The 25,230-nt window shown below is 47.2% G+C and overlaps 1 protein-coding gene across 1 annotated transcript in view; it reads right to left on the reverse strand.

Moving 5' to 3' along the window:
- Nucleotides 1–25,230, reverse strand: part of npepps (aminopeptidase puromycin sensitive) — a 233,198-nt gene that overhangs the window by 38,978 nt on the left and 168,990 nt on the right. The window contains exons 13-16 of the mRNA XM_043674808.2: nucleotides 23,801–23,910; nucleotides 15,146–15,209; nucleotides 9,983–10,122; nucleotides 5,320–5,454 (exon numbers count right to left, since the gene is read on the reverse strand). Coding sequence (XP_043530743.1) covers nucleotides 5,320–5,454; nucleotides 9,983–10,122; nucleotides 15,146–15,209; nucleotides 23,801–23,910 — 449 coding nt within the window. The remainder of the gene's footprint in view (nucleotides 1–5,319; nucleotides 5,455–9,982; nucleotides 10,123–15,145; nucleotides 15,210–23,800; nucleotides 23,911–25,230) is intronic.

Consider the following 25,230-nt stretch of genomic DNA (forward strand, 5'->3'; position numbering starts at 1 on the left):
CATCTTCTACATAAGTGAAATAATCATATGATTCAAGTATGCCAAAGTCTTTGAATAACAAGATACTTCTCCATTTTAGACCTGAAGGCTGTTCCATACAACACAAATAAACAGATTCACCCTTTCAACAGGTAGCAAGGGAAGCAGAGATTTAAACAGAGTGTGGTGTTGGAAAAGGAGAGCAGGTCAGGCAGCTTCAGAGGAGCAGGAAAATTGATGTTTCAGGCAAAAGCTCTTTATCAGCAATGAGTCTTGTTGGCTAGGGGGCTGAGAGATAAATGGGAGGAGTGTTGGGTTGGGGGGGGGGAGGGGGGAGAGAAAGGTAGCTGAGATTGCGATAGGTAGATGAAGGTGAGGGAGAAGGTGATAGGTCGGGGGGGGGGGAACAGATGGATGGGAAAGGTGATGGACGGGTCAGGAGGGCGGTGCCAAGTTGGAGCCTTGGGACTGGGGTGGGGGTGGGGAATGAGGAAACTGTTGAAATCCATACAGATCCCGTGTGGTTGCAGAGTCCCAAGGTAGAATGAGGCATTTTTCCTCCAGGCACTGGGTGATAACGGTTTGGCAATGGAGGTGGCCCAGGAGCTGCATGTCCTTGATGGAGTGGGAGGGGGAGTTGAAGTGTTCAGCCATGAGGCGGTGGTGTTGGTTGGTGCAGGTGTCCCAGGAGTTGTTCTCTGAATCAATCCACAAGTAGGCGCCCTGTCTCCCCAATGTAGAGGAGATCACTACGTTTAGCACCTCTCCAATCTCCACAGGGTCCACACACAACTTTCCATTTCTGTCTTTGACTGGCTATTCCTCCCTAGTCATCCTTTTATTCCTCACATACCTATAGAAAGCTTTAGGTTTTTCCCCTTTATTCTACCTGCTAAAGACTCCTCATGCTCCCTCCTTGTTCTCAACACTCTCTTTAAATCCTTCCTCCCTAATTTGTAACTCTCCATTGCCTCATCTGGACCATCTGACCTCAACGTAACATAAGGCACCCTCTTCCAGTTAACAAAAGACATAATTTCTTTAGTAAACCACGGTTCCCTTATCTTATCACTTTCCCCCCTGCCTGACAGGAGCATACCTATCAAGGACATGCAATATCTGTTCCTTAAACCAGTTCCATATTTCGACTGTACCTATCCCCTGCATTTTGCTACCCCATTCTATGCCTCCTAAGTCTTGCCTAAATCGCATTATAATTCCCCTTCCCCCATCTATAACTCTTGCCCTGTGGCATGTACCTATCCCTTTCCATCACTAAACTAAATGCAACCAAATTATGGTCACTCTCTCCAAAGTGCTCACCTACCACTAAATCAAACATCTGGCATGGTTCATTATAAAGTACCAGATCCAGTGTGACCTCCCGTCTTGTCTGCCCTTCGACATATTGTGTCAGGAAACCCTCCTGTACACACTGGACAAAAACTGAGCCATCCGACGAACCAGAGTTATAACATTTCCAGTCAATGTTGGGAAAGTTAAAGTCCCTTATAATGACCACACTGTTCCTTTCACTCCTGCCCAGAATCATTTTGCCAATCCTCTTCTCCACATTCCTGGAACTTTGCGGAGGCCTAGAAAAGAATCTCCCAGCAGTGTGACCTCTCCTGTTTCTAACCTCAGCCCATACCACCTCAGTAGACGAGTCCTCGTCAAAAGTTCTTTCAGCCATTATATTATCCTTGACTAACAAAACCACACCTCCCCAATAAATATGGAATTTGTGGTCGAGACTTCCAGCAATCATTTCAATTGTCCCAATATTTAGCTGAAGGCAACTGTACCTGGATAAGCAGTTTGATAACACAGAAGCAGAGACTGTGGCGATGTAGACTGTAACATTACTGAACTGTTGGAAACTAACCCTATGATTCCATGTGACTGAGTATGGATGAAGCCCAAGGATGTATTCCTGGGTGATTTCGAAGGTCATAGTTTAGGTAGAAAACAATGCATCACCATGAATGTCCCAGTGTGAAGTAATGGATAAGATTTACACCAAAACAAGGTATTCCCAAGAAGCTGGACCAGAGAAGAAAAAACAACCTTTTCCACAAACTTGACATTACATTATGCACATCAATTGTGCGGGATAGTTATATTCAGTGGATGCATATGACACTGTGCTGTCAGTTGGATTAACAATTATAGGGGTGTAGAGATGTTAAAAGATTTGACAGCTGTTTGGTAATTGCAGAGTAGCAGCTCGCAAATCAAACAGAATTATCAATTAGATTATCAGATTAAATTTGAGGTCATCACAGTGATATTGTGTAATGTAAACATCATGAGATTATGGGAGGACCTAGAAAAACCAGGCTGGATCTTTAATAGTCCGTTCAGCAGTGGTCAAAGAACAAGAAACAATCAAGCTTTTGAGTTGTTAAAGAGAAGGGCCATAAGGGTAATTTCTAGTGTCAGATCACTGTTCTAAAGATTTGTCTGTAAAACTTGCATTTTTCAGCACTGAACAGACATGAATTAAATGAAATAGAAAATTCATCTCCAATACTACAAGTTAGACCATAACTGCATGTTAAGAAGAAATGTGTAAAAGTCCAGCTAAAAGGAATAAGTTCAGAATAGAAGACAGAAATACTACTTCTCACAAGACTGATTAATATCTGAAAATATGCAGGCAGGACAATGGAAACAAAATGAAAAGACAATCTGAAGTTGGGAACGGAGCTCTTTAAGTTTGTAATCATAGGTCCTGTATTCCCTGCCAAATTTGGTAAAATGGAGTTGGACTCCCAAAAGTTCTTTAGTAGAACCTGCCTTAAAAGCTGGAGCGTGAAATAATACTCAGTGAACAAATGTTTAAGTTAGATGTCCAAAAGGAAACATAAAATACAAATATTTTATCAACATAGGATCATTTTCTTTTAGATTCTCAACATCAAGTCTAATAATCCAGTTATTATGATCCATTACGTTATTGAACAACATTTATTGTAGGCTTTAAGTACGTAAGCACTGAATGGTTTAATCTAAATCATATGAATTTAAGAAATGAGTAGGCCAGTTGTCACTTGGAGTCTGTTCTGCTATTTGTTACGATTATAGTTGAACCACAACCTCAAGTCTACTTTTTCTACCTAATCCCCATATTCCTTGACTGCCAGAGTTCAAAAAGTTACACTTCAAGCTTTTTAAGATTGAAAATATTACAAATATTTAAAAATGAGATTTTCAAGCAAATAGATCTTGCAGAAAGGAAAAAGGAGTCATTCGAAATATCAAGGTGGCCTCGCCATTTCTAGATCATGACCGATCATCTCTCAATGCCGTTTCCTACACTATTTCCATATCCTTAAATGACATTTGTTACCAGAAACCTATTGATTTCTGCCTGGAGACTACGCAATAATTGAGCTTCCATAGCTTTCGGGTTTAGAATTCAAAAGATTCACCAATCTGAGATGATTATGAATTTCTTCACTCAGTCTTATGTGGTCTGCCCTTGTCTTGGGGATTTTATTTGCTGATTCTACAGTCACCAGATATAGAAAGCATCCTATCGATAGTCCCCAGCGTGCCCTTTAAGAATTTTTTTAAGTTTCAGTGAGATCACCTGTCATACTTCAAAAATCGAAATAATAGATACCATTTCCTCAATCTCTGCTCTGAGGGCAAGCTGCCCAATTGAGGAATTAACTTAGTGAACCTCCTTTGCACACTTGCTATTGCAAGCATATCCTTCCTTAAGAGAGTAGACAAAAACTGTACATAGAATTCCAGATGAGGTCTTGCCAAGACTCTACACAACTACAGCAAGCCAACTTTACTTCCACAAACAACTTATTTGAAATGAATGTCAGTGTCATATCTACCTTTCTAATTGCCTAACCTTCAGTGACTCATGGAAAAGAATAACCAGATCCTTTAGGACACTTGCACTTCTCAACTTCTTGCTATTTAAAAAACATTCTGCCTTTGTTTTTCTACCAAAAGTGAACGTCACACTTATTTATATTCCAGTAGATACATTAATAAGTTGTTAATTTTTTCAACCTCAATATATCACAAGAGAGACAAATCTGGAGATTAAATGCTTGCCTCTCAAAGTAAAAAATATTAAACTGCCTTTTTTTGCTATTGTCTGTACTGGACATGTCAAAAGGTTTAGCATCGTTACAAGTTGTAAGCAACTTCATGCAGTCTTTTTCTGCTTTCTGTCCAAGAGAAGGAGAACTAAATTGTACAACTTCTAAAACATGCTAAAGAAATCACAAAGTACATGCATATTCGCTACAGAAAACTTAGGAACCTGACAGGAACACTAAGCTTCCTTTATATTGACTAGAGTGACCTCATATCTTACATTATGTAAACAAATAGCCTAAAAACTTTGATTAAGTTTTGATACTTTGAAATGGAGGCGTTTAGTGTAAATCTTTATTTATTTATTTATGTGGATAAATTATTACTATAGGTTAAAATTTCTTCATGACATGCTAAATTCCTAATACTGGCAGCTCAATTATTAATCTAACACTGTAGACATTATTATTCAATGGTATGGAACCGAATCTTCCCAACTTGTTGGCAGGAAGGCTGGCAATGTATTTCTTGCTACATCAAGAGAGGACCCCCACATCCCATTACTGTCATGAAATATTGTCAACAGTGGGAAACTCAGTGGGGTGGCCGCCCACTGGACAAGTGAAAAATCCAGAACTGATCTGTTAAGAAATGATTGCTTCCCCAGATAAGCACTATTGCAGCACAATTACACCCTGGTCTCCTTCCCGCTACAACACTTGAACACAGTAGTCACTGCTGGGGATGGTGGGGCTGAGGCTACTGAGCTTCTTGACCCCTACTTGAGCAGAAGCCTGATAATTGGCCACTACACACAAAACACCATCACAGAGGCTGCCATCCACTGAAGTGGTGCAACTTCAGTTTCCATAGAAAATTTCAAACCATAGGGAGATCATCACGATTAACATAACAGCTGAACTTGAACAACATAACCTACAGAAAGCCACGTAGGATCAAATTATTACTTGAATCAACAATTCATTCAGAGCACTCAGACTACTCAAATAACTTCATTTGAATTTATGACTTACCCCCAGCTATTCATCTCTATGTGTAAAGAACCTGAACCACATGGATATTCAGAATCAATTTGTACTTGTTCAACTTTTTCAGAAGTAAAGTGAATTTTGATCACAAAACAGATTATTTTGAAGGAATTTATATCTTTGGGCTTCTGCAAGAAATGCTTCACAAATCTCCTGTAGCTCAAATTTTCAATAACACAAACAACATATTCTACTGTGGATGTTTTCCAACTCACTTCCCACTTACCAGTGAAAACAAGTCATTTTGAAGCCCTAGCCGGTCTACAGGAGGGAGTGTAAGGTTCCGGATACTTGGTAGTAAACTCTCGAGCATTGTTGGACTGTACTGAATGCGGCAGAATCCCACAGTTCCTGGGTTCAACTAAAGTTAAAAAAACACAAAATATGATTCATGCACACTCGTATGGAGATCTTGATGTACATCTATTCACTTGTCTAGAACATCCATTCTGGAGTCGGCAGTGCACTTCATTAGATAGATTTATATATAACTACCCGGGACCAGTATAAGTAATACCTAGTGAATGCATGCATCGTTTGAATAATATCAATCGAATCAAATCACTAAATTCTGCAATGAAACAGCTAAGTTACTTCAGGTGTTCTGAAAATGTCAATGTAATAGCACCACCTCTCATGTTTTATGCTCTCAATCCCATCAACTGACTTCAAACGGCTCTGTGGGAAAGAGGCTTTGCTCAGTTTGGAAACTGTGGGGAATGAATGAACATAACTCAAGTAGACTTCAGAGATCAGATTATTATATATATAGATCACACCAGATTACTCTAGTTTCAAATTTATAGATTTGAATGACACAGGGAGGTGCACATCCATTAACATTCAGCTGTACCAAGATAATTACTCAAATCCCAGTAAAAGAGAGAAATGAGACCCTTGTGCAGAAAGGCGGGAGGAAAAAAAACCCCTTTTTTAAAACTCAGTTTAATTCCAATGTGAATAGAGAAGGGAACCTGACCCGAATGATTGGTTTCAAAAACTCACCTACATCAAATCTTTAGAAGAATCTGTTACAATGGCAGTACGAGTTCTGCAACAGTTGTATCCCCACTCATTGAACAGAGGTTTGGGAATGACCAGATTTATAGATGAGCTAGCCATCAAGATCAGAACTATGGAAGTAGTCATCCCTTTTAATTCACTGTTCTCTTCACTGTCTCAGTTTATACACACACATTAATAGACTATCACGTTTAGTTGATTATCAACAACTAATGGATGGATTTATGCATTGGTTGGGCTACAAAATATTCAGATTCATCTGTAAATACGAAGTTGTGCAGCAATTGTTTTGGAGACCATGCAATGCAAATCATGTCTCCTGGCCCTACTTCAGTTTTTCCCCTCAATAGCTCTGAGGAGAATATGTGGGGATCATGAACACCTCAATCGTACATATTATGCCTCTTGTATGTGAGATTCCTTGTACATTTTATAAATGATTATTCTAGATTTGTCAGATTTTGCAATTGTGCCGAATATACATTATTTGAGTAACAAAGCTATAAATTGAAGTGCAGCACTGAATAATACAAACAAGGAGTAAATTATTGTGCTAGATTATAGCCTAGCTTGATGAAGGCAAAGTAAGTTACAACAAAGTTAGGCATTTAATTCTCAAGTATAAGTAAGGCCATGAGCTTGAAGGAGCCAATGCTAGAAGCCAGATTAATCAGCTGGATCTGAACACCTGTGATAGGAGTACTGGATAGCCAACAGAAGATTTTGGTTTGAAAGGATTTGTACATTTGGGTGCAACCCTCATGTGCATACACAAATCAGCTCAGAACTATAAACGTAACTGTTTGCTGCTCTTTTCTTAAAAAATAGATCAGCGCACCATAAAAATGGGATTTTAGACTGTTGCCAGATTTTCACAAACAGAACTGGGAAGATAGATGATCTTATAATATGTTTAAAGCTAAAGTTATGACCAGAGTGGATATGAACCAATGGTCTCTTCATACATGTGGTTTTTAAACTTGTATCTCTCCATTATCAATAACCAAATTATTACATATCGCAACAGATCAGTTTCTGATCCCAAGATAAATCAGTTAATAATGACCCTGCTTAAAAATAAAGAAGTTTAACTTTACCAGAAAATTAAGATCCCAAATAATACCTAACTAAAATCCCAAATGCATTCCTTCTATTGAAGGACAATATTAGTAAGTCTATTTGACATTTCACCAAATTTCATCCAAATAAATAACATATTATGGCTGTCAACAAACTCATGAAGCAAACTAGTTTTACATACATTTATATAAAAAAGGACTTTGGATATGCACTGAGCATATGTTAAAACTGTACAGACATTGGTTCGGTCGCATTTAGAATACTGTTCTGATCGCCACATTACCAAAAGGATGTGGATGCTTTGGAGAGGGTGCAGAGAAGGTTTATGAGGATGTTGCCTGGTATGGAAGGTGCTAGCTATGAAGAGAGGTTGAGTAGGTTAGGTGTATTTTCACTAGAAAAAAAAGGAGATTGAGGGGGGCTGATTGAGATTTACAAAATCATGAAGGGCATAGACAGGGTGGATAGAGACAAGCTTTTTCCCCCAGGGTGAAGGATTCAATAACGAGAGGTCATGCTTTCAAGGTGAGAGGTGAAAAGTTTAAGGGGGGTACACGCGGCAAGTACTTCACACAGAGGGTGGTGGGCTTTTGGAGCGCATTGCCAGCAGAGGTGATAGAGACAGGCATGGTAGATTCATTTAAGATGCGTCTGGACAGATGCATGAGTAGGTGGGGAGCAGAGGGATACAAATGCTTAGGAATTGACTGACAGGTTTAGACAGTACATTTGGATTGGTTCAGGCTTGGAGAGCTGAAGGGCCTGTACCTGGGCTGTAGATTTTCTTTGTTCTCTTTGTTCTTAAGCTATACAATATATTTTTGAAAGTCCACTTGGCAGTAGCTGGAGAGTAGTTGGTAAGGTTTGGAGGATAGAGCAACACCTACTTATTTACTGTTTCTAACAACTTGAGCATTGTGATCTCAGATGCAATAGATGAAGAATGAGTACAACTGAGACAAAAAGACAGAAACAGACAAGGAGTAGAGGAGTGAAATATGAAGCCAGAGAGGGGCAAAAGACAACAAACCAAGTATAATTAAAAAATTAATGGAGAAAAATTACATAAAGGGGACATGCAGACTGGAAAAGAAAGTGAGCAAAGGGTCTGAGAGAGAGCAAATGAGTGTGAATGAACAGGGTCAGAGGATGTGGAGGCAGGGAAGGCGGGAGAGGAAGGGAAGAACGGGATGAGGGGGAAGGGGAGGGAAGAAAAGAAAGGGAGAAGAGTATACAAGAGAGTCAAGGTTCAAGAGAGGCAGGGTGTCACAGCAACATAGAAAGAAAGACACAAACAGGCACAAAACAGAAAGAGGTGGATGCAGATGTCCAAAGAGAGGCACATGAATGGTTGGAAAGGCCAAGATTTATATTCTGAATTAACAGGCTTTATAACTTGATGAATTTAAGATGTAGCAAAAGAAGCAAACTACAAAGCTGAAAGAATGCAAATACAATAATTGACAAAATGTGAAGGGTAATTACATTCTAAAATAAGCAATACTTGGGAAGTTTACGATCAAATACTGTGTATCGTCTGTACTCAATGTCCAATTTAAGACTGTCAAATTACTCCTCTGACAGCATAATTTCTTTTATTCATTATGTTCACCTAATCTTTCAAAATCTAAAGGGATGTATGTCTTTCTTGCCAAGAATTTGTACGACTTGTAGTTGACATCCAAGAAGATGGAGTCTATAATTAGCCATTTAAATGGTGATTAAATTTGAAGAGATTCCACAAGAGAAAGATCGAGAATAAACAAATAACCTTTCTACCTGTGCTGTGCCTTGTGAGGACCAGGTAGTCTCTGCACACATAGCTCCTTAAGTGGCTCTATCAACAATAGAACCTTGTGGTGCAGGGGACTTAAAATACTTTCATACTGTGATTAAGAGTAAAAAGTACTGGACATACCCATCATATCACTGTCTGTAAAGAGAAAATGATGATTAAAACACAACTGAAAATTTCACCCAACCTTTTCACTTTACAGATGTTGACTGCCTTGCTTGCCATATCCAGCATTTGCTAAAGTTTTAAAAAAGATTTCTACAACTTTTAATAAATGTTTTTACTTCTTTCTCAACTCTTCTACAGCAGAGGACATTAAAGAACAATCGACAAGAAGAATTGTAGATGTAGGGCTGACACACTGTTGGACAAATTCCAAACATGCATTGTGATTTCTATCAGGAAAAAAGCAAATGGAGATGAAATCTCAACCCAAGAGGCCAGAATCTGAAACCCAGTTGGTATAACTTTATATTTGGTCTTTAACAAAAAAAATAATAGAAGTAAAAACCTAAATTGCTGGAAGTTCCTCTTTTTGAAAAGAATTTCTTTCTTTTGTTCAGTGCTGCTGAACTCTGGTTATGCCGGCTCTCCAGTCAGTACATTTCCCAAACCAACAAACGATTAAGATCAAACTGACAGTTTCCTGACAATTGGATTTACGAACTCCAAAGAGCAGCACACTGGGACTCCAAAGCACTACACCAAAGAACTACTGACAAAGAATTCTGCACCAAATCAGAATCCCTTCAAATAAAGACAATAGTGGAAGCTGAACCTCAACAGCTTGGAAGCAGGGTGTTAAGTTAATTATTTGGTTTTCCTCATGCACCTTAAAACTAATTAATGAGCAATGCTGGAAGAGGCTTCAGAGTAGACTGCCTGCTCACCATTTTGTCTGGACCCAAAAAGGTAGATCAAAAGTCTATTTAACTGAAAGGTAGAAAGAATACATAGCCTAATCTACTTGTGAAGCTCTCCGGTGACCTACCTTTATCCATTGGTGCGCTTTCACATTCTTCACAGTGATAGTCGTCTCTGGCTGGTCCAGTAACACCTTCATACTATCACAGCTTACATCTTCACTGGTGCAGATACTAATAGGGACCATCCAGTGAGGACAGTCACTACCTGGGAAACATAGGAGAGGTGTACTTATACATGAATGGATTTAAGTAGTAGAGCCCTGAGAAGACTGACTCCATTTTCCCTCCATGGACAGACGTAGGCACAGAATGCATGTCATTTATAAGAAATAAAACAAAGTTCCCAGACAGCTTTGAGGGTAGATGCACTGATTGTTGTGGCACAGGACTCCTACTTCCTTCCCAGAAAATCTAAATTTGATCAATGGCTCAGGTGAATTTTATAATGCAGCAGGGACGCTAAAAGGTGTGCTGGGATTTGATCTTGCAGTCCCCAGGAAGTGGGATGGGGAAAATTGAGTAAAACCTTTAAAATCTTGATCACCATCCAATAGAATGCTTGCACATATGTATCAGGCCATTAAGTTTTTTGTGGAACCAAACTCAAATGAGGAGGACTCAAGTGTAGTCCTTGACACCGCTTGTGCCTCCGAGAGCTCTACTCCAGCATCAGTCGGCAGAGGAAGACATAAATGAAATAAATAGATATGGATTTAAAACTAATCTCGAGTTGATCTTTTTGGGCTCCACTCTCCAGTTTGTGACAGATGAGTATAATTGAATGGTAAACATGCTACTGATCCTTTCAACATTTTCAAAAAGACCAAAATGTCATCAAGAACTGTAGACATTAAAAAATCAAATTTCAATCAATCATTTTACTCCCTTTTTACAGGCTTTGTACACTCCCCGCTCTCCAAATTCAGTTCAACAGTTCTTCCATGGTATTAATTTGGTCTATTTGAACTGAATCATTAATTTTTAAAAGCCAGGATGACTTAATCAATGATGTCATCAATAAGGTGAGCCCCTAAAAAGGGGGCTTTTAATTCCTCCGCCAACTCTATGACTCAATCCAGCTATAACAAAGGAGAAAGGATAATGCCTATTCTATTGGTTATGCCAAAGCCACCAGAAAGTTTAATAAAGGTATTCCTTCACATATTTCATTGTTATAAGAAAATTGAGATTTCAGCAAGATAGGACTTTTGAATGATTATGGTTTCATGAATGATAACAGTGACTTAGAAATTTTACATGCTGTAAAGTGGCTAATTTAACTGTTTCAGATAAAAGTAAATTGCCTGCATGTGAATTTGAAATAATATAGCTAAGTGCTCAATATCCACAACAGGTTACCCAAAGGAAAGATTTTGGGAGCGACTAGCTCTTACGCACATTAGAACAAAACAGAAAGGAGGAGTAGGCCATTTAGCCCCTTCAGCCTGCTCTTACACTTAAAATCATGGTTGATCTGATCCTGACCTCAACTCCATTTTGCTGCCTGTTCCCCATAACCTTTGAGTGCCTGCAGTTCAGACTATCTGAAGAATCTGCCTATCATGATTCAGCTTCCACAACTCTGAGGTACAGAACTTCAAGAGAATTTCATTAGTTCCATTTACACGGATACCTCTTTTTGTGAAACAAATGAGTTTGAGGCACTTGATCCAAATCTCTGTAATCTCTTAATATTCCATTATTAATTCCCCAGTCCAATGTCCCAAGGCGTCACAATTAACTTTTGATACTCTCTTCATTCTTGTACACTTGGCAAAGCTGTTATTTCTTGCTACTTAATTTATTTCCTTCCTCTTTTAAAGTCACATTTTTTCCAAGGATTTTATGAATTGTTTAGCCTTTAATTAATCTTTATAATACTGTACACCCCTTCTCTTCCAAATTATTATCTTTAACCTCCTCTGTCATGAATGGTTCACCTTTCTTTTAAAACATATTTTCTCAAAGAAGGAAATATAAAAAAAGGGAGAAGAGACTGGGAGCAGTTGCCTGTATGGTTGGATTGCTGCAGATTCTCAGCATCTTTTGAAAAGTCTTAAAATTTTGAAGGACAGGAGAACAGCACAAAGGAATGCTGCTGAAAAAAACTGAATCAATCTGCTACAATACTTAACTAACTAGAGGACGACTTCAAATTCCAATCAAATTCTGATTCATAAAAAAAACCAGCTGTGCCACTAATAATTTTGAATTAAGAACAATACTTTTTTTTTGGAAAAATCCTTCATAGGATTCATCTTGGACTGTTCCAACACAACAGTCAACTCATAACAGTTTAGAGCTTTTGGTCACTGCCAAGTATTTAAAAGACACTGAGGCATATGAGGCACACAGTCTTCATCAATCCCTGATCTGTGCTGTTATGATGCCAGTACCATCATTTAAAAAAAATACTCGTTTGTCTGACTGCAAGTTAAACAAATGATTACGTATAGTAAAATGGTTTTGCACAGATTGACTTATCTCTGAAGTAAAATGTTCAAAGGTGACTGTTTACCATTTAAATCAGTTCACAGCCAAAATAACTCACCTACATGAGTGAAACCTGGTGAAATGTTTATTTTCTGATACTTGGCAATTTAAAAAAAAAAGAATCTTACTGATAAATATAACAAATAATAACTAGTTGCATTCATTTCATCCCCTCCCAATTTTCTGATTTTCCTGGAAACTGAATCGTGTTACAAGATTATTCACAGGTTTTGGTTGCCAACTAGCTCCTCACCCCACAGGCTTGATCATCCACAATTTAAGCATTAATAGCCATCAGAGAATCTGACCACATGAAGAATCAAAGCAGAGGCAGTGTTCATCCACATCTAATAATACAGTGGCTACAGACGGAAATGTTTCTTGCTCCCCTTCCTTATTCAAGAACAAAATGTTCAATTGCAGTAGCCTATGACTATTTCAGTCGAGATCATCTAATTAGCACAGACCAGTAATGAGGTATGGGTGATCCTACAAATTCCTCCAAGGTGTTTCCCCTGTGGTCTAGCTTGGTGAGACTCATTTTATTTGGTTATACTCCTACTGTCTTTACACAGTCAAAGAATCTCTAAAGAGTCACTGGAACTGAAACATTAACTCTGCTTTCTCTCCACAGATATTGCCAGACTTGATGAGTTTTTCCAACAATTTATTTTTTATTTCTTAAACTGGTTTCTCTTCCCAATCCTGCACTGGAAGCCCCCATCCTTGATCCCATTTTCTACTTTTTGTTTAAATGCAACCCTCAGCACATCACCTGAAACATAATTTTCCACATGGATGCCAATGGCACCCAACTTTACTTGACTGCAATCTCTGCTGATCCCTCTACTGCCTTGGTATTGTCAAGACTGCTCATGCAACATCCAGCCCTGAAAGTTTCCTTCAATTTAATGTTGGAGAGACTGAAGCCATGATCTTCCCTTCGGCCATTAACTCCACTCCTAAATCACCAATTCCAATAGTCTCATCAACTATTGCTTGATCTGAACCAGATTATTCACAATGTAGATGACCTACTTGATTTTGAACTGAGTATCCATTGCCTCTCAACTGCTAATACTCCCGACCCAAATCCTTTACGTTTTTGCTGACTCCAGGTTCGACTAGTCCGATTTCCCTTCTAACCATCGCCCACCCTTCATAAACTTGAACTCATCTGAAGTTTGCTGTCTGTATTCCAAATCATACCAAGACCTATTTACCAATCCCACAATGGCTCCTGGTGCTTAGACTGAATTTATAAATTCTCATTCTCATGTTTAATATCCACGGCCTCTCCCCTATCAGTATCTGTGAGCTCCTCCAGGCGTTTGAGACCAAACTGTTCTTCCAACTCTTGGCAACTAGCACATTCCTGAGCTCCTTTACTATTGGCAGTTATGCCTTCATCAGTTTGGGTAACTGATGCTGAAGCTTCCTTGCTAAACTGTTATCTCACTTGTTCTTCAGACTAACCTTTAAAAAACCCACCTGCTGACTAAGCACTTGGTCAGCTGTTCCAACCATTTCATGTGGCAGTGTGTTTTACTTGATCACCATTTTGAAGGTAAAAAAATTCCTTCAGAATTCTTATTGAACTAATTCCTCCCCTTCACCCACAGATGGAAACATTTCCTCTACACCTCACCGGTGTCCTTCACAGTTTTATGGATCCAAGTGATCTGCCTTTCTTTTATTGGAAAAAATAGCCCATCTATTGGCCAAATCATCCAACTTCTGTTGTCCCCTAATCATCTATTTACTGTGGTTCTCTTTCAATTCCCCATCTACTGGCATCCTCCAACATTCATCGACTACCTAGTAACTTCACTCAATTATTGGGCTCCTTCCCAGTTTCCCATTTACTGGGGGCCTCTCCCAATTTTGTATGACCTTTCCCATTAATTGATGCCTTCCAAACAGCCTCCATGTCTCTTGTGAGAAGCACACTTTCCCAAAAGCTTAGATCAAAACTCAGGTTTGTAACCCTGTCAGTGTTTTAACATTGAGATATATTACAATACTCATTAAGAAACATTCCAAGAACAGAGAATTATAAAAAATTCAAATTTTTGGAAGATACGTTGTAAATAATATATTTAAAGGAAAGGTAATCTAGGTGGCACATTGATTGAAAATGTTGTTGTTTTAACCTTCTGAGTCTTCAGTGAGGATTTGGCAGAAAACTATAATTCAATATGAAAATCTCGTGAAACTCAAAACCTCACTTCAACATCACAAGGATAGCTATGTGTGTGAAATGTAAACCTGTGCAAATGCAGTTGCTAATTGTGATGCTGAATCATTTGCTTTCAGCAGAACATAAGAAATAGGCATTAAAGAACTCCATGGGGCAGGGTAGCAGGAGAGTGGATTTTTTTGGGTGGAAGGATTAGAAGTTGGTACATGTTACTCCCTTGCTAAGATTTCTAGATGCTGGGGCGATGTTCCAAGATCTTAAGCGTATAATTACAAAAATGTTAAACTATTTTACTTTAAAGTAGTATCTGCTTTAGACATATAAAAGCAATTTTGCAAGTGCAACCTTCAAGGATTGCATTAAGATAATTAAATCCGTTTTGCAATATTCATTCACACTCAACAATCATCATCTTTGTAGAAGCTTCATGATGAGAAAAGATCATATTCTAAAGGTTTGCAGATATTATGCAGTACTCTCAGGGCTAAATTATAAATACATACAATATAGCATCAGTTATTTAATTTGCACTTACCAGTAAATGGTCCACTGGCGCAGAATTTCTTCTGGGAAATCTTCAATATTCGGTTGTCCCCTTGCTGAAAAACATAGACTACTGTAGTATCTGAAAACAGCATATGCCTTGTACATGAAATTAATATTAAGCCTGATGGCTTTGTTCTCAAAAGGCTTCTGTATTTAAAAGGTTGCAACTGACAATTAAAAAGTATATTTAAGTGGAACTTAGACATGGAAGAGCTATAAAATATTTTGAGCATGGCATGCAATGCCAAATATATTTCAAATGCTTAAAACGAATTGGCATTTACACAGAGGGGAGCTGAGAGCATAAAGCTCAAAGTTTCCCTTTCAAAGGTTACTTAATTGTACAACAGCACTGCATTACTAAAGTAATGTTAATAGATACATCATATTTTGAAGAGCGAGAAAGCGAGAGAGAGCGCGCGAGAGAGAGAGAGAGCGTGCGAGCGCGCGAGAGAGAGAGAGAGCGTGCGAGCGCGCGAGAGAGAGAGAGCGTGCGAGCGCGCGAGAGAGAGAGAGAGCGTGCGAGCGCGCGAGAGAGAGAGAGAGCGTGCGAGCGCGCGAGAGAGAGAGAGAGAGCGTGCGAGCGCGCGAGAGAGAGAGAGAGAGCGTGCGAGCGCGCGAGAGAGAGAGAGAGCGTGCGAGCGCGCGAGAGAGAGAGAGCGTGCGAGCGCGCGAGAGAGAGAGAGAGCGTGCGAGCGCGCGAGAGAGAGAGAGAGCGTGCGAGCGCGCGAGAGAGAGAGAGAGCGTGCGAGCGCGCGAGAGAGAGAGAGCGTGCGAGCGCGCGAGAGAGAGAGAGCGTGCGAGCGCGCGAGAGAGAGAGAGCGTGCGAGCGCGCGAGAGAGAGAGAGCGTGCGAGCGCGCGAGAGAGAGAGAGAGCGTGCGAGCGCGCGAGAGAGAGAGAGAGCGTGCGAGCGCGCGAGAGAGAGGGGCAGCGTGCGAGCGCGCGAGAGAGAGGGGCAGCGTGCGAGCGCGAGAGAGAGGGGCAGCGTGCGAGCGCGAGAGAGGGGCAGCGTGCGAGCGCGAGAGAGGGGCAGCGTGCGAGCGCGAGAGAGGGGCAGCGTGCGAGCGCGAGAGAGGGGCAGCGTGCGAGCGCGAGAGAGGGGCAGCGTGCGAGCGCGAGAGAGGGGCAGCGTGCGAGCGCGAGAGAGGGGCAGCGTGCGAGCGCGAGAGAGGGGCAGCGTGCGAGCGCGAGAGAGGGGCAGCGTGCGAGCGCGAGAGAGGGGCAGCGTGCGAGCGCGAGAGAGGGGCAGCGTGCGAGCGCGAGAGAGGGGCAGCGTGCGAGCGCGAGAGAGGGGCAGCGTGCGAGCGCGAGAGAGGGGCAGCGTGCGAGCGCGAGAGAGGGGCAGCGTGCGAGCGCGAGAGAGGGGCAGCGTGCGAGCGCGAGAGAGGGGCAGCGTGCGAGCGCGAGAGAGGGGCAGCGTGCGAGCGCGAGAGAGGGGCAGCGTGCGAGCGCGAGAGAGGGGCAGCGTGCGAGCGCGAGAGAGGGGCAGCGTGCGAGCGCGAGAGAGGGGCAGCGTGCGAGCGCGAGAGAGGGGCAGCGTGCGAGCGCGAGAGAGGGGCAGCGTGCGAGCGCGAGAGAGGGGCAGCGTGCGAGCGCGAGAGAGGGGCAGCGTGCGAGCGCGAGAGAGGGGCAGCGTGCGAGCGCGAGAGAGGGGCAGCGTGCGAGCGCGAGAGAGGGGCAGCGTGCGAGCGCGAGAGAGGGGCAGCGTGCGAGCGCGAGAGAGGGGCAGCGTGCGAGCGCGAGAGAGGGGCAGCGTGCGAGCGCGAGAGAGGGGCAGCGTGCGAGCGCGAGAGAGGGGCAGCGTGCGAGCGCGAGAGAGGGGCAGCGTGCGAGCGCGAGAGAGGGGCAGCGTGCGAGCGCGAGAGAGGGGCAGCGTGCGAGCGCGAGAGAGGGGCAGCGTGCGAGCGCGAGAGAGGGGCAGCGTGCGAGCGCGAGAGAGGGGCAGCGTGCGAGCGCGAGAGAGGGGCAGCGTGCGAGCGCGAGAGAGGGGCAGCGTGCGAGCGCGAGAGAGGGGCAGCGTGCGAGCGCGAGAGAGGGGCAGCGTGCGAGCGCGAGAGAGGGGCAGCGTGCGAGCGCGAGAGAGGGGCAGCGTGCGAGCGCGAGAGAGGGGCAGCGTGCGAGCGCGAGAGAGGGGCAGCGTGCGAGCGCGAGAGAGGGGCAGCGTGCGAGCGCGAGAGAGGGGCAGCGTGCGAGCGCGAGAGAGGGGCAGCGTGCGAGCGCGAGAGAGGGGCAGCGTGCGAGCGCGAGAGAGGGGCAGCGTGCGAGCGCGAGAGAGGGGCAGCGTGCGAGCGCGAGAGAGGGGCAGCGTGCGAGCGCGAGAGAGGGGCAGCGTGCGAGCGCGAGAGAGGGGCAGCGTGCGAGCGCGAGAGAGGGGCAGCGTGCGAGCGCGAGAGAGGGGCAGCGTGCGAGCGCGAGAGAGGGGCAGCGTGCGAGCGCGAGAGAGGGGCAGCGTGCGAGCGCGAGAGAGGGGCAGCGTGCGAGCGCGAGAGAGGGGCAGCGTGCGAGCGCGAGAGAGGGGCAGCGTGCGAGCGCGAGAGAGGGGCAGCGTGCGAGCGCGAGAGAGGGGCAGCGTGCGAGCGCGAGAGAGGGGCAGCGTGCGAGCGCGAGAGAGGGGCAGCGTGCGAGCGCGAGAGAGGGGCAGCGTGCGAGCGCGAGAGAGGGGCAGCGTGCGAGCGCGAGAGAGGGGCAGCGTGCGAGCGCGAGAGAGGGGCAGCGTGCGAGCGCGAGAGAGGGGCAGCGTGCGAGCGCGAGAGAGGGGCAGCGTGCGAGCGCGAGAGAGGGGCAGCGTGCGAGCGCGAGAGAGGGGCAGCGTGCGAGCGCGAGAGAGGGGCAGCGTGCGAGCGCGAGAGAGGGACAGCGTGCGAGCGCGAGAGAGGGACAGCGTGCGAGCGCGAGAGAGGGAGAGCGTGCGAGCGCGAGAGAGAGAGAGCGTGCGAGCGCGAGAGAGAGCGTGCGAGCGCGAGAGAGAGCGTGCGAGCGCGAGAGAGAGCGTGCGAGCGCGCGAGAGAGAGAGAGCGTGCGAGCGCGAGAGAGAGAGAGCGTGCGAGCGCGCGAGAGAGAGAGCGTGCGAGCGCGCGCGAGAGAGAGAGCGTGCGAGCGCGCGCGAGAGAGAGAGCGTGCGAGCGCGCGCGAGAGAGAGAGCGTGCGAGCGCGCGCGAGAGAGAGAGCGTGCGAGCGCGCGAGAGAGAGAGCGTGCGAGCGCGCGAGAGAGAGAGCGTGCGAGCGCGCGAGAGAGAGAGCGTGCGAGCGCGCGAGAGAGAGAGCGTGCGAGCGCGAGAGAGAGAGAGCGTGCGAGCGCGAGAGAGAGAGAGAGAGAGCGTGCGAGCGAGAGAGAGAGAGCGTGCGAGCGCGAGAGAGCGTGCGAGCGAGCGAGCGAGAGAGAGAGAGCGTGCGAGCGCGCGCGAGAGAGAGCGTGCGAGCGCGAGAGAGAGCGTGCGAGCGCGAGAGAGAGCGTGCGAGCGCGAGAGAGAGCGTGCGAGCGCGAGAGAGAGCGCGTGCGAGCGCGAGAGAGAGAGCGCGTGCGAGCGCGAGAGAGAGAGAGAGCGTGCGAGCGCGCGCGAGAGAGAGAGCGTGCGAGCGCGCGAGAGAGAGAGCGTGCGAGCGCGAGAGAGAGAGCGTGCGAGCGCGAGAGAGAGAGCGTGCGAGCGCGAGAGAGAGAGAGAGCGTGCGAGCGCGAGAGAGCGTGCGAGCGAGCGAGCGAGAGAGAGAGCGTGCGAGCGCGCGCGAGAGAGAGCGTGCGAGCGCGCGCGAGAGAGAGCGTGCGAGCGCGCGCGAGAGAGAGCGTGCGAGCGCGCGCGAGAGAGAGCGTGCGAGCGCGAGAGAGAGCGCGTGCGAGCGCGAGAGAGAGCGCGTGCGAGCGCGAGAGAGAGAGCGCGTGCGAGCGCGAGAGAGAGAGCGTGCGAGCGCGAGAGAGCGTGCAAGCGCGAGAGAGCGTGCGAGCGCGAGAGAGCGTGCGAGCGCGCGAGAGAGAGAGAGAGAGCGTGCGAGCGCGCGAGAGAGAGAGAGCGTGCGAGCGCGCGAGAGAGAGAGCGTGCGAGCGCGCGAGAGAGAGAGCGTGCGAGCGCGCGAGAGAGAGAGCGTGCGAGCGCGCGAGAGAGAGAGCGTGCGAGCGCGCGAGAGAGAGAGCGTGCGAGCGCGCGAGAGAGAGAGAGCGTGCGAGAGCGTGCGAGCGCGAGAGAGAGAGCGTGCGAGCGTGAGAGAGAGAGAGAGAGCGTGCGAGCGCGAGAGAGAGAGAGCGTGCGAGCGCGAGAGAGAGAGAGAGCGTGCGAGCGCGCGAGAGAGCGTGCGAGCGCGAGAGAGCGTGCGAGCGCGAGAGAGCGTGCGAGAGAGAGAGAGAGAGCGTGCGAGCGCGCGAGAGAGAGAGAGCGTGCGAGCGCGCGAGAGAGAGAGCGTGCGAGCGCGCGAGAGAGAGAGCGTGCGAGCGCGCGAGAGAGAGAGCGTGCGAGCGCGCGAGAGAGAGAGAGAGCGTGCGAGCGCGAGAGAGAGAGCGTGCGAGCGTGAGAGAGAGAGCGTGCGAGCGTGAGAGAGAGAGAGAGCGTGCGAGCGCGAGAGAGAGCGTGCGAGCGTGAGAGAGAGAGAGAGCGTGCGAGCGCGAGAGAGAGAGAGCGTGCGAGCGCGAGAGAGAGAGAGAGCGTGCGAGCGCGAGAGAGCGTGCGAGCGCGAGAGAGCGTGCGAGCGCGAGAGAGCGTGCGAGAGAGAGAGAGAGCGTGCGAGAGAGAGAGAGCGTGCGAGCGCGCGAGAGAGAGAGCGTGCGAGCGCGCGAGAGAGAGAGCGTGCGAGCGCGCGAGAGAGAGAGCGTGCGAGCGCGCGAGAGAGAGAGCGTGCGAGCGCGCGAGAGAGAGAGAGCGTGCGAGCGCGAGAGAGAGAGCGTGCGAGCGTGAGAGAGAGAGAGAGCGTGCGAGCGCGAGAGAGAGAGAGCGTGCGAGCGCGAGAGAGAGAGAGCGTGCGAGCGCGAGAGAGAGAGAGAGCGTGCGAGCGCGCGAGAGAGCGTGCGAGCGCGAGAGAGAGAGAGAGAGCGCGTGCGAGCGCGAGAGAGAGAGAGAGAGCGCGTGCGAGCGCGAGAGAGAGAGAGAGAGCGCGTGCGAGCGCGAGAGAAAGAGAGAGAGCGCGTGCGAGCGCGAGAGAGAGAGAGAGAGCGCGTGCGAGCGCGAGAGAGAGAGAGAGAGCGCGTGCGAGCGCGAGAGAGAGAGAGAGAGCGCGTGCGAGCGCGAGAGAGAGAGAGAGAGCGCGTGCGAGCGCGAGAGAGAGAGAGAGAGCGCGTGCGAGCGCGAGAGAGAGAGCGCGTGCGAGCGCGAGAGAGAGAGCGTGCGAGCGCGAGAGAGAGAGAGCGTGCGAGCGCGAGAGAGAGAGAGCGTGCGAGCGCGAGAGAGAGAGAGCGTGCGAGCGCGAGAGAGAGAGAGCGTGCGAGCGCGAGAGAGAGCGTGCGAGCGCGAGAGAGAGAGAGCGTGCGAGCGCGAGAGAGAGCGTGCGAGCGCGAGACAGAGAGAGCGTGCGAGCGCGAGACAGAGAGAGCGTGCGAGCGCGAGACAGAGAGAGCGTGCGAGCGCGAGACAGAGAGAGCGTGCGAGCGCGAGACAGAGAGAGCGTGCGAGCGCGTGAGAGAGAGAGAGAGCGTGCGAGCGCGAGAGAGAGAGCGTGCGAGCGCGAGAGAGAGAGAGCGTGCGAGCGCGAGAGAGAGCGTGCGAGCGCGAGAGAGAGCGTGCGAGCGAGCGTGCGAGCGCGAGAGAGAGAGAGCGTGCGAGCGCGAGAGAGAGAGAGCGTGCGAGCGCGAGAGAGAGAGAGCGTGCGAGCGCGAGAGAGAGCGTGCGAGCGCGAGAGAGAGCGTGCGAGAGAGCGTGCGAGCGCGAGAGAGAGCGTGCGAGCGCGAGAGAGAGAGAGCGTGCGAGCGCGAGAGAGAGAGAGCGTGCGAGCGCGAGAGAGAGAGAGCGTGCGAGCGTGAGAGAGAGCGTGCGAGCGCGAGAGAGAGAGAGAGAGAGAGAGCGTGCGAGCGCGAGAGAGAGAGAGCGTGCGAGCGCGAGAGAGAGAGAGCGTGCGAGCGCGAGAGAGAGAGAGCGTGCGAGCGCGAGAGAGAGAGAGCGTGCGAGCGTGAGAGAGAGAGAGAGCGTGCGAGCGTGAGAGAGAGAGAGCGTGCGAGCGTGAGAGAGAGAGAGCGTGCGAGCGTGAGAGAGAGCGTGCGAGCGCGGGAGAGAGAGAGAGAGAGAGCGTGCGAGCGCGAGAGAGAGAGCGTGCGAGCGCGAGAGAGAGAGAGAGAGAGAGAGAGAGCGTGCGAGCGCAAGAGAGAGAGAGAGCGTGCGAGCGCAAGAGAGAGAGAGAGCGTGCGAGCGCGAGAGAGCGTGCGAGCGCGAGAGAGAGAGCGTGCGAGCGCGAGAGAGAGAGCGTGCGAGCGCGAGAGAGAGAGAGCGTGCGAGCGCGAGAGAGAGAGAGCGTGCGAGCGCGAGAGAGAGAGCGTGCGAGCGCGAGAGAGAGCGTGCGAGCGCGAGAGAGACAGCGTGCGAGCGCGAGAGAGAGACAGCGTGCGAGCGCGAGAGAGAGACAGCGTGCGAGCGCGAGAGAGAGACAGCGTGCGAGCGCGAGAGAGAGACAGCGTGCGAGCGCGAGAGAGAGACAGCGTGCGAGCGCGAGAGAGAGAGACAGCGTGCGAGCGCGAGAGAGAGACAGCGTGCGAGCGCGAGAGAGACAGCGTGCGAGCGCGAGAGAGACAGCGTGCGAGCGCGAGAGAGACAGCGTGCGAGCGCGAGAGAGAGAGAGCGTGCGAGCGCGAGAGAGAGAGAGCGTGCGAGCGCGAGAGAGAGAGAGCGTGCGAGCGCGAGAGAGAGAGAGCGTGCGAGCGCGAGAGAGAGAGAGCGTGCGAGCGCGAGAGAGAGAGAGCGTGCGAGCGCGAGAGAGAGAGCGTGCGAGCGCGAGAGAGAGAGAGCGTGCGAGCGAGCGAGAGAGAGAGAGAGAGAGAGAGAGAGAGAGCGTGCGAGCGAGAGAGAGAGAGAGAGAGCGTGCGAGCGCGAGAGAGAGAGCGTGCGAGTGAGAGATGGAGCAACAGCGACAGAGAGAGAAGGAGCAGTGAGTGAGAGGAGCAGCAGCCAGAGAGGAGGAGGAGCAGCGAGAGAGAGAGAAGGTGCAGCTTGAGAAAGAGGAACAGCAAGAGAGGGGGAGATAGAGAGGAGAAGCGAGAGAGGGAGGAGTGGCAAGAAAGAAAGGAAGAGCAGTGGGGGGGGGGGGGGGAGGAGCAGCAAAAGAGAGACAGAAGGAGCATCAAAAGAGACAGAAGTAGCAACGCAAGCGAGCGCGCGCGAGAGAGCGAGAGAGAGAGAACGCGCGCGAGAGAGAGAACGAGAGCACGCGCACGAGAGAGAGAGAAAACACACGAGCCATTGCAGGAGCTCAATTAATTGAAATGGGTGTAAAATATTTCTGCTTGAACTTCTGTTTAACAACCACAACTAGGACAGGGTGACTGACTTCTTTCTTTTCTGCAAATGTTTTATGATTCGCTGAGTCTATTTCAACTCTGCCATATACATGTTCAGATATTAAAACCTTTTTCTCCAGAGTTTGGATTTTAACTCAGTGGCATATGACATTGGTCTATTTTTATGAAGGGGTTTAAAAATTAACAATCCAGAATGATGCTTCTAAACCAGTATGTGGTTCTTGGCGTGTTAATGGACGTTTACTTATACTATTTGGATTTACAGCCGCAGAGGGAAAATAACAAGTCATTAGCTCAGCAGAATTTATGGGCAAAAGTTTTTGATTTAACTGACTTGTGAGGAATTTTTTCTCATAGAGCCTAGTAGATGTCTGGAATTCTTTATCCCAGAGAGTTGTGGTGGTCGTATCACAAACTATTTCAAGACGAGATAGAATTTCGAAGTATCGAGGAATATCGAGGGCAGCATGGTGGCTCAGTGGTTAGCACCAGGGTCCCATGTTCGATTCTGTCCTCGGGCAACTGTCTGTGTAGAGTCTACACATTCTCCCAGTGTCTGCGTGGGTTTCCTTCAGGTGCTCCGGTTTTTTTCCCCACAGTCCAAAGATGTGCAGGTCAGGTGAATTGGCCATGATAAATTGCCCGTAGTGTTAGGTGCATTAGTCAGAGGGAAATGGGACTGAGTGGGTTACTCTTCGGAGGGTCGGTGTGGACTTGTTGGGCTGAAGGGCCTGTTGGGAATCTAATGTAGTTGAAAAGTTTTGTTTTGAAAGGGCCTGACTAAAGTTAGATGGAAGTAGGCTCTCAGTTGTGACAGTGGTCAAAGGAAAAGGCTTCACAGCTCTCAGAAATGGGATGGAGAAGCAGCAGCAAAGTCAGAGAGGGAGGGAGGGGGAGAGGGAGAGAGAGGGGGAGAGAGAGAGAGAGAGAGAGAGAGAAAGTGATGGTGTTGGGGAATATATGGGGTTTTGTTTTGCTGCGTATTTAAAATTTTTCATTTAAAAAAAATATTTCGAGAGCTTGGTTTGGTTTTTTTATTTATTTTATGTAATACATTTTATTAATCAAATTAAATCTACAGCTTTGTGTGATATGTCAGTAAATGACTGCCACTTTAAATTAAAAGAAAATCTATGAAGCCAGATTCCATTTTGGAATCTGACTTGCTCAGAACAAACATTGTTTAAGATATTAACATTATGACTGGTCGAGCAACACACCTGTTTTTCTTCAACATAAATGAGCGGAAATCCCATTTGTTTTGTCCATGAACTCATCACAGCATTAATAGGCTTTCCACTAGCTTGTTCCAAACAGTTCCACAGGTCCTCTGAGGGAAAAAAAATTAAACCAAAAGATCAAAAGTACCTCAACCTCCAATATTCCATCCTCCCACTATCTATTTTAGTTTAATTCCAGAAAGGAGCAATATCTAGACAAATTTCTGCTTGCAGAATTCAGATGACTGTATATAATAACAGGTAGAGTCCAGTAATTACAAGTGAGCTAAACTGCAAGCTGGACTGAATCTTGAATTGTTGATCCCTTTGAAATAAGAGCATAAGAAAGAGGAGTAGGCCATTTAACACCACCCCCCCTCCCCACTATTCTATAAGAACTGAACTGGCTCAGACCTCAAATCTTTTGTGTGAGCTCATAGCCATCAACTCCTCGATACTTCAAACTTCTATCCCCTCTTGAAATAGTTTGTGATATAGCCACCACAACTCTCTGGGATAAAGAATTCCAGACATCCATTAGTCTCTATGTTAAGAAATTCTTCACATCGCAGTTTTATCATCAGATAGAATTCCTACAGTGTGGAAACAGTCCCTTTGGTCCATTTAGTCCACACCGACCCTCCAAAGAGCATCACACCTAGACCACCCCTTTACCCTATCTCTGTAACTCTGCATTTATTATGGATAACCCACCTAGACTGCACATCCCTAGACACTAGGGGCAATTTAACATGGCTAATCTACCCAACTTGCACATGTTTGGACTGTGGGAGGAAATTGGAGTACCCGGAGGAAACCTATGCAGACACAGGAAGAATGTGCAAACTCCACACAGATAGTTACCCGAGGCTGGAATTAAACCCGGGTCCTTGGCACTGTGAGGCTGCACTGCAAATAGGGTGTCCCCTTATTCTGTAACAACACCCTAGTTAAAAATTCCCGAACTAGTGAAAATATCTTCAACGCCTACCCTACCAAGCCCTTCAGAATTCTGCAGGTTTTAATAAGATGACACATAATTCTTCTGAACTCTAGGGCTTTTAGCTGTTCGCAGTAACTCAACCCCTTCATTCAGCTGACTGAATCTCTTTTTCACTTTGGCCTTCATTACCAGTATATCCTTTCTTAAATATGCAGTCCAAAGCTGCACACATTTTCTCAGGTGTGCCCTCACCAGTGCCCTCAATGTTATAACAAGACTTCTCCAAAGTCTACCCCAACCCTCTTAATTATAAAGGCCAAAATTCTGTTTTGCCTTAACTCCTTTTTGCACCTGCTTGCTAACTTTTCATGTTTCAGAGCCAGATTCCACTGTGCTGCATTTCAAAAATGTAGCATTGTCGCATCTGCCCTGATGAGTGTAAGAGAAACAACTTTAAGAACACAGTTCCCTTTCAGTGATAAACTAA

This window comes from Chiloscyllium plagiosum, unplaced genomic scaffold (assembly GCF_037043375.1).
Source record: "Chiloscyllium plagiosum isolate Xiang-an unplaced genomic scaffold, Cpla_swu_hap1 HiC_scaffold_32, whole genome shotgun sequence".
NCBI lineage: Eukaryota > Metazoa > Chordata > Chondrichthyes > Orectolobiformes > Hemiscylliidae > Chiloscyllium > Chiloscyllium plagiosum.